An 18,642-nucleotide genomic window follows, 5' to 3' on the forward strand; every position below is an offset into this window, starting at 1 on the left:
CATTAGCCAAAAATGCTATATATATAATATTTACCAAAATCGGTACATCCAGGTTAGCGGAGAAAAATGCTAATGGCGCAGCAGCTATGCTAGCCCCAGAAGTAGTGACTTACTTCTTAGCAGTAGGTGCGGCATTTTTGGCTAATGAGTCTGAGAAATAAGTAGGTTCAGTAACTCTCTGTTGAGTTTCAGAAATATTGATGGTTGTTTTTCAGAGTTTTTAATGTTTTTTTCTTGCATATTTGCCGGTCTGCTCGTACCCGGGAGCGGAAGTCGTGACGTCGCGCTTAACAAACGCCTCTTGACTCTGACTGTGCATAGCAACGCTGCCCAAGAAGTGACTTCCTGTTTCGATCCAGCACGCCAAAATAAAAGCACTATCTTATTCATTCAGCAGTTCATTAGTTCAACTTTCTTTCTGCCTAAGTATTAACAGACAAAACGCTTAAAATGTGTGTATTTACTTATATTCTTTTAATGTTGCAAGTACCTGCTGCACTAATCAATGAGACGAGCTGTGTGCTTTTATTTTGGCGGGCTGGATCTGAACAGGAAGTCACTTCTTGGGTGGTGTTGTTATGATTTGAAGTTATGCACAAGTCAATGGTCCTAGAGTCATAGAGGCCACCGGGATGGAAAAGTGAAGTTGCCGTGTTAACCACCCACACAGCCACTGGGTCAATGAAAGGTCAAGTAAGCACTAATATCAACCTGTATTATTTTATTTTTTTCCCGAATAAAAAGTTGTATAATACACCTTTAAATAATGTGTATATCTTTTTGAACTATTATGTGCAAAACAAACAAAGAAGTGTTCTGAGTCCGAGTCTTGAAAGTTTGCTTTTAAACCCTATTTCACGCTATCTTATCCATTTAGGTCAGGTCAATTATAGTGAACGGTACTAGGAGGAGTTGTTGCTGCTTACAATCCACTCTTGACCTTTTAAAATATTTATTATAAAACCCATCATTCCCCTGACACTGGTTGGCCATGTGCATTTGCTGACATTTGTATTTTTACCCTCAACAGACTGGCCTCATTGGAGATGTGGGCAGATCCTTAAGTACAGGATCATTATTGGACCGAAGGAAAACACTGCCCTGTGTCAATGCGCTCAATGCAGTGTGATCCGATACGTGATGTAAACAGAGACCTAATGAGGCCTACGTAAAAAAAATGTACACACTCCCCGATGGCCATCGTATTAGAGACTACTGCTTTGAAAAGGGAACACAATCATTACCTATACCCGATCACTGTATAGGAAATGTCATGTGGTCAGCCGCCTGGAGGATTCTACGCTTATTCTTAACAGCGCCCGTCGAAATGTCTGCACGTAGCTTCGAGCGAGAAACCTGTTGTCAGTCGATAACGGCTCAAAGGAGAAGGATTGGACAATGGGATTTTAATACAAACTAAATATCTGTCCTTTCCCATGCTGTACGGTGCACTGAAACAGCACGGCAGCAGGTGCGACTAGTGCATGTCTAAAAGTTAAAGTAGGTTAAAGTATTAAAGAAAGGTTTAGAAGTCTGTGCACTGAATATTTCTTCTCATTTTAAAGTGAGGTAGAGATTGTACTACAGAAACACTTGCATCTAGGTTCAATAATTGATCACACAGTAATATTATGTATTGAGCAGCTGATTTGTAGATATACATCTGTAATGAGAAAGGAGTGTAGACAGTTTGATTTGTGCATCCGTAAACATGTGTGTGTCAGTAAACATGTGTGTGTCAGTAAACATGTGTGGGTCAGTAAACATGTGTGTGTCAGTAAACAGATGTGTGGGTCAGTAAACATGTGTGGGTCAGTAAACAGATGTGTGGGTCAGTAAACATGTGTGTGTCAGTAAACATGTGTGTGTCAGTAAACAGATGTGTGTCAGTAAACAGATGTGTGGGTCAGTAAATATGTGTGGGTCAGTAAACATGTGTGTGTCAGTAAACAGATGTGTGGGTCAGTAAACATGTGTGTGTCAGTAAACAGATGTGTGGGTCAGTAAATATGTGTGTGTGTGCGTCCATGGTCAAATTAGGCATGGAAAGCTCATGGTAAGGTCAATCCATATAAATCCATATCAAATTCACAGAGTGATCAATCTTATATAGAAACACTGTTGTGTCACTGGAAAAGGCTGCAGACGCATGAAGCTCCCAATCAACAGATTGAAGACGCCCATAATGTGCTGTTTATTACGGTCTGAACGACTGGTCTTGGACTAAACGCTGACGGAGGTAAAAGCAAAGCAATAACTTCACTGTATGTTTCTGAAGGAGAAGCGAGCGCCAGCTTTTATGCATATTCCTGTGTAATCTGCATTTCATATGTGTAACGACCACATTGTAAATGCTGATCAACTCAAAATGTGTAAAGCTTCTTCTTACACACAAACCACACACCATCTGAGTACGGACACACAAAACATCTGGAATTAAGATTCGTGATCTCAGGGGGACTTTCCTGGTGTTAAATAAAAAGTAAAAATAATGTTTGGACTGGGGTGTAAAGGGCATATTTAAAGATCAGAAGTAGTTTTAACTAAAACAATATTTACAACATGAATATTCACATTAGTACATTTCAGAGATGAATAATGTACGGCTAAAGCAAACGCTTAAGGATAAAGTATGTGGATTTTCTTCTATTACATCTTAAATACTAAGTGTGTCTCTTATGGTTTTACTGATAACAATTCTAATATTGATTCATTCACAATTACAAAAAAAACAAACATTTTATGTGATATAAAAGCGTTTGCATTTTTGTTTTGTTTCTCCATCAATCGGAAAGCAGAATGAGCCTCTTATTGTTGGTTGCCAGATCCTTCAACTAAACCGGTAAATAGTAAACCTAAAATCAGTCTCTGAGCCAAAGTTACCCAAATCCCAGCACCAGATTCCCAAATCAAACCCAAATTAGTGCTCTGTTCATCTCTTAATTCATAATAACCCTATCAAGTCATAAACATAACCACTTTTAAAAACATCTTTTTTTAGATTTCAAAATTTCATACAGCACATAAAGTATTGGTTTGCCACAATAAATGCCACATACATGACAAACAAGTATTGGTTTGTCATGATTTACAATGGCACAATACAAAATATACTTAATATCTTTGATTATACTAAAATATCGTCTAATTGTAAATATGTAATCTAAATGGCAATGCACATTCTTCATGAAACTTCTGTTATTTGCTTTTACTGGCTTTAACAGCCCTCCATTAGGCCGGCATTTAAACTGTAATCATGCATAATTGAGGCTTTAACACATTTTTTTCGTTTTGTGAACTCCAGCATCAGCGTTGCCAGAGACTAAATGAATCTGCTTCTGCGATTAGATGTTATTGGTCCATTTTCGGTTCTGTGGGAATCAAGACATTCTCAGCTGCGGAAATCTAAGTGGGGCAGAGCTAAACAGCCTGGCTTGATCGTTTTTGAAAAACTAAAGTAACTCATAAGTAATCAGATACTAATACTTTTTAAACAAACTTATCAAAAAAGCAACTAGGTGTGATCAGTAATCAGTCGTTGGATTACTTTCATGGAATAAAAATAACTGCTCAGCACTGATATTTTATGTCTTACAATTTGAAATCATAAAGAGTGAGTGACTGAGTGACCTCTGCAGGCAGGAGTTGAAATTACACTGTGAAAAACTGAAAATAAGCTTTCACTTTCAGCTAATGGCGTCCTCGCAAATCTATGCCTCTGTGATGAACACACTTTGAGCAAACTGGTCTCATGAAGGGCTTTAAAAAATATGGGGCACATACTGCACAAAAACTGATTTATAGTTATTTATAATTTGAATAATAAAAATTAAAAATATTGTACTTTTTGAGTCATATTGACCTGCCAAATTCAAAACACGGCCCATAATACTGTATAATGTATGCACTTAAAGGCCCTATACCTGATTTTTTCATTTCAAACAATGAACGAGGAAACCACCAAATTAAAATGTGGGTTGAGGTACAAACTCATCCTTAATCTTCCTAACATAATGTGTAGCATCCCAGGTCTTCACAGGGACACATTTATAGTCACATTTCACAATTTGCAGGGTCACTTTCACAGACAAAAATGCTAAAAAACTATCCTGCAAATTGATTCAAATGCTTTATAATTAGATCTACTGTGATTTCCCCACAAATGTCTGAGTTTACAATGTACTAAAGGAAGACTAAACACATTTCATTCCATAACTAGAAAAAAATATCAGGTATAGCTCCTTTAAAATGCAAATTAAAACATCTAATTTCATGTAAAAAAAAAGAAAAGAATTATTATCTAACTTGAAGTGCAATTTAAAGCCACACCACATAGAATTTTACCCAATGACTATAATTGAAATATAAACATCTATTTTATGACAGATATTTTCATCATGTGCTTTTGCTGTGAGTGGCTCAGCTCTCCTAAGACATGACTGTAACTTTACCAGGAGTGGGTACGTCTCCAGCTCGTCTCCATGGAGACGTCGACTAAAGTCAGCAGAATTTGAGATTTAAACAGGTTAGGTCCTAATCCAGATCTATTCTTGGATTACCCACTGCAGTAATAGCATTTTATGTGTCGAGCTGGTCATTAGGAGCATGTTTTGTATAGTTGAAAATGTTACGCAGTGTCCCTTTAAGTGCAAAAACACATGTTCCACAAGAAGATTATTTTTACTTACCCAGTCAAATCAACAACAAATCTAATTTCTACTTATTTTTTGTGGTGCTAGTTTCATGTTCCCTCATGTGACGCAACAACATCTAGAAACGTGCTTCAGTGATAGAAGTTAAAGGGACTATACAGAGTTTAAAAATGTTAAAAGTAAGTATTTTCCTCCCCCTACATGTTCCAACAATGTCCTAATGTGTAGAATGAGCCCAAACCTGTTCACCACAACTGCCTCGAAATGCACTGTCACTCAAAAACTTACTTCGGGTCCGAATTGCCGTCATGCACGAGCTTAATATAGAAGGTGCAGTTACACGTATGACCTGAGGTGGCAGTAGTGAGTATAAAATGGCGTCTAGCCCCCTTTAAACAACCAAACTGAACAGGAAATACTACATCAGGTACATCACAGCTCCCTAAGAGTAGATTTTGCGTGATCGATTCAGTAATTTTACCAATGTTTGCTGGCTTCCGGTTTGGAAAAATGCAAAAAAATAAATAAAAAATCGCCAAAATGATGACACGCTTGCACAGAGAAGGAAAGCAAACCCTGGTGGAAGCAGGATGGCGGGTTGCAGAGTGGGATGGGCAGCAGCGGAGGTGGAGGAGGAGGAGGAGGAGGGGTTAGTGATCGCCATGCATCGACGCGACACCGTGGAATAACCGGCAGTGCTCGTGTGGCTCCTTCTCAACACACACAAACTTTATTTCAAAGTGTTCCCGTCCCCTCTCACAAAACAGTTTTAGAGGGAACGCTCTTGTTTTATTATTTGTACATTAGAAAAAGAGTGTTTTTTTTTTTGGTTTTTTTTGGAGTTAGTCTTGCTTGTCATTTGAGATGGTGGTTAAAGTCTAGCTTGGTTCCGTGGTGACAGCAGAATTCCTCACGTTTCTTATCTCGCTGTTGTCGCCATTGGGCCTAAGTGATAAGACCAAAAAAAAAAAAAAAAATCGGACTTACTTTAACTGCAAATACCACAGCATTTGTATTGATTGTTCGGCAAAATTTGGCAAAGCTATAGGTTAACAAATAGCGTTTTTTTGTTAGCATTAGCCGTGGGATTGTGACTCCACGGCTTTCAAGTGGTAAGAAATTCTGCTATCATGCTAAATGACAGTCGCGGGCAGGGATGTAACAGCATACACATCTGATAGTATATGTTTTTTTGTTTTTTTTTAGCATATTTAATGTTATTCCTTAGAAATGAACTTGAGAGCCAATGGGCGGCAAATACCTTTAACAAGTGGGTGGGGCTTAGCTGGAGGAAAAAGCAAGTGCTCTGGGCCATTGTGAGTTTAGCAAGTTTATAAGTTATATCATTTCTGATGGTTCGGTTTTTGAATGGTGGGAGTCGTACAGTTATTGGATTGGGACAGGTATGTGACGTAATTATCACTGTTGAATATTCTGACAGCAGCATCAAGACCTGACCGTAAGCCTACACAGAGGGTGGGGTGTGGATTAGACATGTTCAAACCTTAGAGAGTTTGAAAGAAAATTAGACTTCTTAACCACCACCGAGCACCTTTTCTCCAGTTTGGCATCACTCGAATCGAAAAGCTTCTTGAAAAAAGCGTGAAAATAGTGGTGAAAATGCAACAAGTGACACGAAAGCGTACAAAAAAGACAAAAACACTTTTAAAAAGAGACCAAAACGAGACCAAAAACACGGCGTAAACGCGGCGACAACTCTACAAAAAAGTTACGATCACATTTTTGCCGCATTTTCGTCACTTTAATGTTTTTGTTGCATTTGCATACCTGTGTTTGTATTTTTGTTGCCATTTTGACGAAGCTTTTAGATTTGGGTAAAGCCAAACTGGAGAAAATGTGCTCGGTTCAGGTGCGGGTTAAAAGATTAAGGTCTATACACTGGAAAAATTACCTTCTTCAATGAGATAAATGTCTTTATTAAAAAAATGCGCCGGCTTCAATCACTCTAAAGTAAGATTTATAAAATGCTTATGCCAGAGGAACAAACAGAAATCCCAATTTTTTAAAAAAAGTGCTCGTTCCATGATGTTTTATCTTATCTAAAACCAGACCAAACTTTAAATTCAATCTCTTAATCCAAGTAAATGTATGTCATAATTCTCTGTCCAATGTACTTCATTTGTACAACATTTTCAGTCTGGTAGAAAATTACAATCTCTTGCTTTAATAAATTGCGGTCACATGACATCACAACCTTCTAAAGAGCCCGTAGTCTGAAATTGAGGTGGAGCAACTGAAAATTCGATGGCGGTAACTATGGAAACTGTGGCGAATTGCAGATGTTTTCGTCTTAGTTTTCGGTTAATATCTCAGTCATTACTGAGAGAATCTACATGAAACAAAAACTGCCTCAAAGTTCATTGTCTGCGCTGTGAGTGCATATGAACTAATGTCCAATTATTTCCTCTGAAAGGCGTCCCAAAGGAGTGACAAACTCGGAAACATGAGCGTGATGCCGGCCAATAGGAAGGACTTTCAGATATAAAAGTAATGATTTTTATGTCATTAGTTTTTGATTCACAGGCAAATACTGTATTTCTCCCATAGAGTTGTATTGGCCCCTGCCCTCCACCTGACATTATGACATCATCACATTCTAGATTGTGAACGCCACCTATGAACTTATTCTTCCACCAGCACATTGTTAATCTTGTTAAAATATAAGCTTATTGTAAGTCTTGTTTTTAAATTTGATTTGATCTGTACAGTTGTTTAATGTGTTCCCTTGATGTGAGGCGACCTTGAGTGTTTAGAAGGCGCCAAAGAAATAAGATGTATTACTAAAATGCATTATTATTGTGTAATTATTATTATTATTATTGTGCGCACACTCCTTACCATTTAAGCAGGCTGTAATGGCATTTTCCCTGTGAATGATGCAATTGTTGATTGATTTAATGATATCTCTAATTGGCATGAAACATTGAAAACAGCCCACTGTTGCATTTTTATTATGAGCTTAATTATTTGAAGAAAATACACATAAATGCAACTATGAAGGCACCCATTTGTCATTATTCTGCTTTTTGCCTCCAGCAAGCAATGAAGTCTGAAATAGATCAAAGGTCTATGCAGTTTTTTTCTACAATTTTTCACTTTATCAATGATCATTAGGTAGTTTTTCTATCAGTATTGTTACATCCCTGCTTGTGAGTTTATGTCTTTTGAATAGGGGATTATCTTCTCTTACCTTTTCTAGCTGTGCGTTCTGTTTGGATTTGTAGAGAAACTCCCCCACGGCCACGAACACGGAGAGGACCAGCCCGGCGGCCAGCACGATGAAGATGCCCCCGATGTTCTGCACTCCCAGAGCACTGGCCTCTTTGCTCTCCTCCTCCGGACACCCGTTCCCCCTCCACCACTTCTCCTTCATCATGTGCAGCTTCCCCTCCTCCTGCAGCTGCAAGATGGCGATGGTCATCTTGTCTCGGTACGGAGAGCCTGTGGGGACAAGGTACATGTTTGAGGGTCCAACAAGTTTAGATCAAGCCCAAGCCCCAATCCAGAACTCTCCTCAGCTCGCCCTCATCCATATCCCAACCAAGCCCTGGGACACGTGGGAAATTCTTAGCCCTTAGGTAAGAAGACTAAAGCAGAGGCCCAAAACGATCCCGATTTGGGCCTGTCAGATTGCTCCAGTGCAACCAGTCAGATTGTTTTCATATGTACTCAAAAATAACAGGCAGGCCCAATAGTATTGTTTTGGATTTGACAGATCCTCGTCAACATCCTTTGCCAAATCCAGGATCTTGGACCCTGACGTATTACCCCAAGGATTGCAAGCACTTTTAGACAGGGCTGGGTACCGTTAAACAATACCAGTAAGGTATCGGGACAAATGTTTAGGTACCACTGGTATTGAAACATTGAAAGTATCAAAAGCAGGTACTGAAAGAATATATATCTTTAGAGACCAAGATTGATGCCTGTTGGGTCTCGGGACAGCATTAAAGGAAGATATTGTTTCAGCTCAAGTAAATGATACAAATGTAGATGTCATTGTTTTCAAATAATTGTTCTGTTTTATGGGCCCCCCCAACCAACCTCTTCAGGTCGGTGGAGAGTCCTTGCCTTAAGTAGTGCCTCAAGTTCAAGTATCTCGGGGGGCTTGTTCACAAGTGAGAAACGGATGGAGCGTGAGATCGATAGACGGATCAGTGCGGCGTCGGCAGTGATGGACTGTCGTGGTGAAAAGTGAGCCGAGTCCAAAGGCAAAGCTCTTGATTTACCAGTCGATCTACGTTCCCGCCTTCACCTTGGGTTAGGAGATCTGGGTAGTTACCGAAAGAACAAGACGGCCGAAATGAGCTTCCTTCGCAGGGTGGCTGGATGCACCCTTAGAGATGGGGTGAGAAGCTCAGTAGAACCACCTTCACGTCGAAATGGGCCAGCTGAGGTGGCTCGGGCATCTGTTTCAATTGCCTCCTGATCGTCTCATGCCTGTTCGGACATGGGAGGAGGCCTCGTGGAAGACCCAGGACACGCTGGAGGGACCATGTCTCTGAGCTGGCCTGGTGTCGCCTCAGAGTCCCCCCAGAACAGCTGGAGGGAGTGTGCATGGATCGGGAAGTCTGGGCATCTCTGCTGATAAAGTGGAAGAAATTGGATGGATGGATGGATGGATGGGTTCTAGATGACAAATATTTTAGTACCGGTGTCAAAAATCATCAGGTATCTGTATCGTAAACCAAGTATCGATAAAGCACAGAAAAAAATGTAGCGGTTCTCAGCCTTACTCGTAGAAGAAACCTCTTCAAGGAGAAGCCACCACGTTATCCCAGAACTGATTCACACATTTTGTAGAAATAGTCTTTTACATTGACTTCCATGAGACGAGAAAGTGTTGACGTCAGATCAGCTCATCCGTGCAGGCCTATTGTGAATGTCTTATTAGTGCAGAAACAGCTTCAGTGTGAGGTCTTCACAGTCACTCCAACACCTTTTACCTCCGCTCTTCTCTGATCCGTTGCATCAGAAGGTGAAAAGAGGCGCGTTTCGCAGTTGACTCATTAGCGCCTTGTGTCATCAGCGGATCGTTAGCACATATGCACAAATGAGCAGCTTCAGTCAGCACAGGGGAGCGCTCAAACATTAGCATGTCCAATCAATATTTTTGCAAAGTAAACTTGATGAAAATGTTGTTATGGTGATGTTCTAAAGCGCTTAATAGGCATGTGCTGTATGTTGAAGTCTTAGGAAACGTGTCCTCATTTGACGGATACTTATAGTTATGTCGAGGGTCGACTCTTGAGGGGCAGTGAGTGAGTTTCGAGCATGAGCGAGCATTTGGAGTAACGAGCCGGATGAGTTTACAGTGCACAAAGGTCTTCCATCTGACGGAGATTTACACATTCCTTGAAAACAGCCCAAAACAAAATAGCTTGATAACTGAGAAATGTCCAAAAGTACAGGATTTTGTTACATTTTATCCTTGTTTGGTCCTGATTCAGCATCTTTGAAGTTGTTTTTCTATGAAGCCCAAAATGATATCCACCTAAATTCATCAAGACTATGGAAACTCCACACAGAAAGGCATCAGATGGTCTGGGACTGAAATATCACGAGCAACATTTGACACAGTTTTGCGTAGGCTTCCAAACCGACTGACATTTTTGTGTTTGTGGAACGGCTCAACGACTAGATGAGTTGACTTTAAGTTGTTTTCTACTGCACCAATGCTAACTTAATCACACAGACAAACAGCGTTGGCAAACACATGGGTACACAGCTAAAGAGCAATTAGCATCTCATTAACTGAACAATTATGCATAATACAACGCGCTAATTTGTGTCCCTGAATATTCAGTTTGTCGATTGGTTTTACGCCAAAGCAGTTACGTAAATGTACATAACATTACATTTCAACACCTTTTAATTACCGTATAGACATATTACATGTCGCCGTGCATTCTGAGCTCTGTGTGAGAGAAAAATCTCATCGCATCATTGCAAACCTTTATCACAGCAAGAAGCAGCTGAAGAAAGTGTGATCCTGCTGAGGGAAACTAATTAAAGTTCAAAAGGAAAATCTGCTTTCGACACAATCATGTTTCGTGATATTGTTTCAGTATTGTATTTTTTCTTCGTTGCCATTTTGCAGTTACAAGTACTGCACCGGTGAGCCACATTTGTGAAAAAAGGAGACCATTTTTCATCGGCCGCGAAGCAGGTTAAGAGTTTGGGATGGAATGTTATAACTTCACGGTTACCATTTGTTTGTTTGTGGGTACTGGCAAACGTTGTCCATAGACTAACATTAGCTTAAAACTGTATAAAAAGTGGATCTGCTCCATTAGCTGACGTTGGCAACTGGTAAATACATCTAACACAGTGTAGTCACCGTGGACGATATGGACTGAATTCAATGTGGACAATAACACCAGTATTTCACCTTTCAGAATCTCCATTCGTTTATTATGGGAAAAGGCTGCTGCAAATCCCATAATGCTTTGGGATATGACATCATAATCCCGGACTCTAATGCTGCCTTCATGTGCTCTGGTAAAGATGATCCGTTGCAGTTGTGAAGTGGAAGCGACGAGTGCTTTTGTGCTCAAGTGCTTTTGTGTCGTAGCAAAGTGAAACATAAAAAAAAAAAACACTGTTATACTTTTCAGTATTCACCTTATTCCAGATGTTTGCGTGGGCGCCGCCATGAATTGTGCCCCTTTTCTCCCCAATCAGTTAACATGGGACTGGAGAAGTCAAGATAAAATCTGTTACTACACGAAAACAAAGCTGTTTTTAGGCCACGCAGAGAAACGGTGCGGTGTTGACTTGTTGGTGCAAATGGACATTGGACATTTCACACAAATCAATTGACTAAACATCAGGTTTTAGTGGTTTTTCCCTCGTTCTCTGTTTAAATGAATGTGCTTCCGGAAATGCCAAGACGAGGCAAAAAGAGGCAAGAGTGGGCGGGGCAGAATAAGGTGAATAAACAAATAAATCCACCTGAAAAAGTCGTCTACAAACCACTGCTCATCTGCATGTGCTTTGATGAAAAAAACATATAGGGTGGCGATAATAAAATGAAGTAGCTAAATGGTGAAATGGAAGTGCTGGCTTCATAAAAGTCAGCTAAAAGACCCGGACGTACATGTGGGGAATTGATAATCTACCGGAGTTTACGGATGGCTAAGGCCAGGCTAATAAAATCATAGTATCGCTGCTCTCTGTTGTGTCGAAAGGTTAAAGGCTATCTTATTTCAGGAACACAGGCATCAATTTATCTCTCCGTTTCCCCAGTGGAAAACACCAGATGAGGTGGCGTTCATGTGCAATTTTCTACACAACAACTGGTGTTTACCATAATTGCGAGACCACATGAAGGCAGCATAAACTCATTCCTATGACCAATCAGAATTTCCTAAGACCGCACAGTAAAACAGTAAAAAGCTCCAGTCCACTGTGTCTGTTTAGCCTATTGTGCATGTTCTGAAACAGCTACTGTCGATTAAACCAACGGAGCTGCTGCAGTCAAATTGAAACTTGTAGTCACATGTTTGATTGTGAGTCTATGAGCGGCGGCTGCGCGCTCCTGGCTGTGTTTGAACTGCAGCCCACAGCTCCATGTCCGCTCTGTCTCGACCACAAGGCCGTGTTCTCTCACTTTACTCTCATCTCCCCTTCATCTGCGTCCAAACGCTCCCCCCCCCGCCCTCGCTGCTGTTTAAAAGCGCCTCTGCCGCTGTGATGCTCTCCCCCCCTTCAGAGGCCCGGCAGAGCGGCATGCCAACGCGCGCCGCATAAATCGTCCGCTTTAGACAAACAAAACGTGCAGCCTTGAACGCGCTGCCAGCTCGCGCGCATCAAAATGAATGGTGGTGGTGGGGGGGGGCCTTAAATGCGCCGCTACAGACACTGCAGACGCGAGGGCCGTGTGGTGCTATGGGGATACAAGGACCACCAGCTTAAAATGACTGAGTAATGTGGTGTTTTTCCACGCGGGCGCTTCGATTTCTCATACCATTGAAAACATGTACAAGAGGGTGTGCGTTTGGAAGTGCAGGACGACAGAAGGACATAAGTCTGCGTTCCAGGCAACTGGTGTAAATGCCCTCCATGGAAAAAAGAACGCAGTTTGAATTTGTAATTACTCGTGATATGTGATATGAACCTTTGGAATTGCCGCATCCCGCGATAGGAAACCTGCACAGACATAGAGAAAACATGCAAGCTTCACCCCCAGAGGTTCCATTTTGATTTTGAAATAGACCAAAGGCCACCCTCCCCCAGCATATTCCTATAGCTCCCAACTGGGGTGAAGTTTAAGGATGAGCGATGTCTTCACAACAAATCAACGAATAGTTCAAGAAAACATCACGGACCCTCATGGGAAGTCATTCGCTTTTTCAAACCAACACCACAAAGTATGAGCAACTACAAAGTATTTATACTAAAGTCTGGCCCATTATTTTTGAGCAGCTTGTTCAAAATCGTTTTGCTATTAGAAATTTTATAGTTTCCTCTAAGTCTTTGCTCCTGACGCAATGTTTTTCATTTGGTAATAGTGACTGTCCATCAGTAACTGCCTGCCATGTAATCCTGAGCTATTCATCGTTTTGGAAAAGAAGCTGCTACTAACTCTAAACAGAGATAGGAAAAGCAGTGCCTCCTGAGGATTCACTCTTGATTTAGTCCATTGACCAACCACTTTACATATTAGGCAGCACAGATAGCCATGTAAGTCTTTGAATCCAGAAACAACAGCTCTCAAGAACGCCTTATTTCTTCTATACTTAATCATACCTTATGTTCTTATAGTACTAGATTGTTATAGCATGAGTTGGCTTTCTTTCAAGTTAAAATCAATGAAGTCTCCATAGCAGAATTGATTGAGTCTGGTCAGTTTGTCTTACAGTTCTATTGTGACACGGCCATAATGATGTGTAGGCACTCAATGTCACGAATGATCTCGTTACGTCTAGTGAACAACAGGATGGTTGCACATACACAGAAAGGTGATCTGACAGGACCAGCTAGCACATGAGAAAAACACTTAATGAACTGAACTCAAGGCCAAACGCTCGTACATCCCGACAACCTTTACCCTTTTGTGAAACTTTACAAAGAAAGAAAAGGCATACTTGTTTACATACCACTGGAGTCACTGAGTGTTTGTGAGAAGCCTGTGTGTTGAATAGGGCCTTGGCAAAGCACAAAGAGCTGACGCTTTACAATGGGCCGCTTCACTGCGCCTGATTTGAAAATGAGTGTTTGCGGGGCACTGGTTGCATAGAGTCTCTGTCAGAAAGTCTCTGCACAAAAAAAAAAAAAGAGTTGGCTCTTGGATTTAACAAACTTTTATGATCTGGTGTTGCAATTGGTCAAGTCTAGGTTCAGTGAAACCCTGTGCCCAAAGACTGAGATCCGCTGATTACCTGAACATCCTGAATGACCAGGTTATTATTACATCAATGGATTTCTTCTTCCCTGATGGCACGAGCATATTCCAAGATGCCAGGATTCAAATTTATATATAAATGTATAAATTTCTATATCCACACGAAGACAAAACACTTATTTTCAGAAACTTTCTTTGTTAGCATGAAGCCAGCTTAGTAAATGTGTGCGTCCACATGGGTCGACTCAGGTCTGTGAAAAAGGCGCAATTCATCTTCCAGGCCTGTGTGAGGCGCTGTGACGCTAACACAGATAATAGAACAAGATGTAGAGGTGCAGTAAACTTTGTGGGATGTAAACAGAGAAAATGAAACGATCTACAGAAGAGACGAGGAAGCAAGTTTATTCTTCAGACGTAACAGGACTAAAGCAGAAAAACCTGTCAGTGACCGGACTTTTACTGTCAGTCCAAAAACACAGACGGCTGTGTTTTTCTACTTGTCACTTGTGGCTAGGGATGTCACGGTAACCGGTGTAGCGGTAAACCCCGGTAAAAATTTTGACGGTGAAAATTACCGTCTTGTTTTGTGTTTTTATTATTATCTCGGTGAATAACCACACCCGCGGTGTAGGCACGGTGAGCCTCACCAGCCACCGTCTCATCTGCTGCAGTTTCCGCGGCTATTGTCAAATATAAAGCTACAGGCATCACACAACTTAGATCAGTTTGGTGCTCAGTCTCCTGCACAGTTGCGCACTGTGTCGGCGTAGCTTTGTTGTGCAGATGCATTAGCCGCTCCCGCTAGCTACGAAGTAAAAGCAGTAAAAGTTCACTTGTCGTAATATAAAGCCGTATAACTTTCACCTCAGCGTCAGTGCGATGTCTCATGCGGTTCATCGCCCTCAGTGGTGCGTCTGTTAGAGCGGGGTTAGTTTAACATAATAGATCCATGGGTTAGCGAGTAGACGAGCCTACAGTCAGCCGGCGGATGCGGGCGGCTGTAGCGCTGCTCAGGTGAAGTGAGGGAGCGAGAGGGCGAGCGTGGGGCAGCGGGGCTCACTCAGCCTGGAGCTGGAGGCTCCTACGGCTGAAGCCACGGGGAAATGGCATAATTGTATGTTATAGCAAGTAAGTTAGCGTTTTAGCTGAAATGCTGATGTGGGACTTTGGGTTGAGGGAGAAGGTAACGAGTCGCCTCATAGTGCGGCTGCAGCGCCACCGCCAGTACATAAACATGTCGCGGATACCTCCGCATGATGGCACAATGCGTTACGGGGCTCCCGGTAGCAGATTGCAATAGATTCACTCTCGCCGCAGTATTAGGAATTTAATAATGATGGTATTTTCCCAAATCTGCAAAGCGAAAGCTCACTGGAAGGACAACAACAGTTTTCCTGATATAGACGGTTTATCTTCGTTTCTGACGCTATAATAGTACATGTAATATCCTCGAAACGATCAACAACACATCGTTAGAGTTCCTTTACTTTGATGTGAAAAGGCTTTGTCTGTATTTTTTTTAATGTAACAAGCACTGTTAAACTTTTTTGAAACGATTTCAGTTTGTGTAGGACTATCAATGCTTTCTGAACATATTAACACACATTTTTAAAAAAATACCGCGATAATACCGAAAACCGTGATAATTTTGGTCACAATAACCGTGAGGTAAAATTTTCATACCGTGACAGCCCTACTTGTGGCGGAGTAAATGAATCATAGATCCATGAGTAACAGTCATTATAAGGCCAGTAGATTATGGATAACAGACACCACTCTGGTCTCGTCGCAACAACGGAAACACGTAAACGGCGTTTTGAGATCTTTCCACTCTGGGACCTAGTTTGGAAAATGTTCGTTTCCAAACCCCCAAAACACCGGGCTCGTATGGACGGACACTGGATTGATAAAATATCTTTGTGTTTAATCCTCACCTTGACTTCGTATGGACAGGGCCTAAGTATGATGAGCGATGTGTTTTTTTTTAGCAAGGCTGTAAACGGTACCTAGATTTTCAACTGTCTTATTAACGTACATTTGGATATTCAGAGCTTTCGCAGTAACGAAGTGCTAAAAAGTGGTGTATGGAATTGGAAATGACAAGCGCCAAGTGACAGACATGAATCCCTCCCAAAGCGCACGGATGTTGTAGGACACATCAAAACACAGTGAGAGCGCACGGGCCCCAAATGCACCGTGAGGGAGGAATAATAACAGGGATTCAAATGAGACGCGTTGACTGACACTCAAAACGTGGGTATTCTTAGCACCGCTGCACAAATTCCTCCGATGTCCAATAATTTGTTTTCATGTTTTGACACGAAGTAAACAAGAAGAACGGGAAGTAAGACACGTATAATCATTATTTCCTGGAGGCTTTGATGCGGCGTTAGACGAGAGAGATGCTATTTTGGGGAAATAATTCTCAATTTTTGTTATAGCCATGTTAATAGAACCGGATTTTTTGACATTTTAGTTCATGTTCAATGTGGCAACATACAAAAATCTGCTACCACAATTAATACCATTCGTTATCTCCTTTTCCTCCATTTTCCTCCTACATAATCAAGCGAGGTCGCAGTTGCAAACCACATTGTGACTTTTTTGTAACGTAACCCACCGACAATGGCAAACGTGAGCGGGCTTTCTCAAAATAATGTCATCCAGCCCAAATGCAGCCAGACAGGATGAGTCGAGGCCTGCTGTTTTGACTGCGTTTGAAAATATTAGTGAAGATGAATAGTGGCAGGTCCTCGGGGTTAATGGACTTAATTGGAGCGGCTCACACTCACCTTATTGTCATTAATTCACTTGATTAAGCGTGTCATTTACTCCCACTCTGCAGCTTTAAAATATTAGCGCTGCCTTCGCTCCGAGGTAGACTGATAAATGAATCAACACCAAACAAGATACGGAGATGGCCATTTTCCACTAAGCTTTTCAAGACCTTGGTGTTTTTGTGATGTAACTGTAATAATAGGTGTGTTTAGAGACAACCCAGAGTTATGAAAATGTGGTAATGTGTAGTTAAACAAATGCAAGCGGAGGGCGAACTTCTTGCTCTTTCGCAACCATGTAGCAAAGCAACTGAGCAAAAATGAAACTGAGAGCGAACATGCTTGTCTGCGCAAACAAGGATCAAAACAAGTTTGACGGAGGAAAATTGTTGGACATCAGCGTGACGTTCACCAGAGTGCGGGCCGTCAAGAGGGAGATGGACTAAATAAGCAGCATTACCGAGTCTTTCATGTGCGTTTGGCAGTTCACATGGTCATTTTAGATTCATCAAGACACATTAAAGCAGGGGTAGGCAACGTCAGGCCCGGGGGCCAAATCCGGCCCTCCAGCACAGAACCTCAATATGATTTTGAGAAATATTATTAATATTGTCAGTATTTTTTAAATGTCCTTGCAAAATATCTCACTTGGTGTTAAACAGTGATTCTGAACTGGTGGCACTTTTTTCAATATTTTCCATCTGTCTATTCAAATTAATATTATTTGGTTGTTTTGATCATCATTTCAGTCTTAAAAGCAAATCTACGGCATGTTCAATAAAAACATGTGGTAAATACAATATTTTATATGACATGACAAATTACAGTTTTATTTGGATCGCAGCTTGTCATTAAGGTAATGGCGGGTCTCGAGGCCAGACCACTTTAGAACCACTGATGTAAAACATTGGCATTTGCAGAAAATGGCTCTTTGTTACAATGTTGAGGTTCGGCCCTTGGTGTTTTGGCAATGATGAAAATCGGCCCTCCGTGACACAAACTTGCTCACCCCTGCATTAAAGTTTGAGACAACAATGAAAAAGGAACTGCAAAACCAATAATAACAATAAGAATCATGTATTCCATAACATATTTGTAGAAATCTTAAAGGGGCTTGATGCAAGTTAGCCATTTTATACTCACTACTGCCACCTCAGGTCATACGTGTAACTGCAGCTTCTATATTAAGCTTGTGCACGACTGCAATTCGGACCCGAAGTAACACCTTTTTGAGTGACAGTGCAGGATTTTAGAGGCAGTTGTGGTGAACAGGTCTGGGCTCATTCTACACATTAGGACATTGTTGGAACATGTAGGGGGAGGAAGATACATAATTTTGACATTTTTAAACTCTGTATAGTCCCTTTAACTACTGGGCTTCAATTAACATAATAAGACTCCGTAATAAGACTCGGTGCAGACATTAACAGATGATCTTGTAGTGCCTCAATTCTGATGCTGTTAACTTTAATTGCCACAGTTTGTCAGACGAAGCAGCATTTCCTTAGTTTAAAATGCATCGATTGTACTGAATCTGCATAGAACAGTAGAGTAAAGACAGCAGAGTGGGTTTGATGGACAGGGGGTTGCTGACAGCCGCACAGACATTTCCTCTTGGCTCATTTGATTAATGCAGCCTAATGAATCCAAATGAATCTAAATGAAGATTGATTGTCGTGGGTTTGAGACAAAGAGGAAAGAGACCGGAGAGAGGGAAAAAAGATCCTCGAGGGACAAGATCAGGGTTAAACCCGGACGAAACCGAGGACAAGGGCAAGATGAAGATTAAACCAGGACTAGATCAGGACTAAACTTCACTAGATTCATACAGTGTGACTGGAGCACA

At 41.2% G+C, this 18,642-nt stretch overlaps 1 protein-coding gene across 6 annotated transcripts in view; it reads right to left on the bottom strand.

Annotated features, from left to right (window-relative positions):
* Positions 1-18,642, bottom strand: part of grik2 (glutamate receptor, ionotropic, kainate 2) — a 410,021-nt gene that overhangs the window by 22,842 nt on the left and 368,537 nt on the right. For 5 of the 6 annotated variants that reach the window (XM_079561307.1, XM_079561303.1, XM_079561302.1 and 2 more), the window contains one exon: positions 7,864-8,114. In XM_079561307.1, coding sequence (XP_079417433.1) covers positions 7,864-8,114 — 251 coding nt within the window. Of the gene's footprint in view, positions 1-5,566; positions 5,598-7,863; positions 8,115-18,642 lie in introns of all 6 variants that reach the window. The other variant, XM_079561304.1, reaches the window with a different exon arrangement.

Source organism: Gobius niger, assembly GCF_951799975.1.
Source record: "Gobius niger genome assembly, chromosome: 8".
NCBI classification, from domain to species: Eukaryota; Metazoa; Chordata; class Actinopteri; order Gobiiformes; family Gobiidae; genus Gobius; species Gobius niger.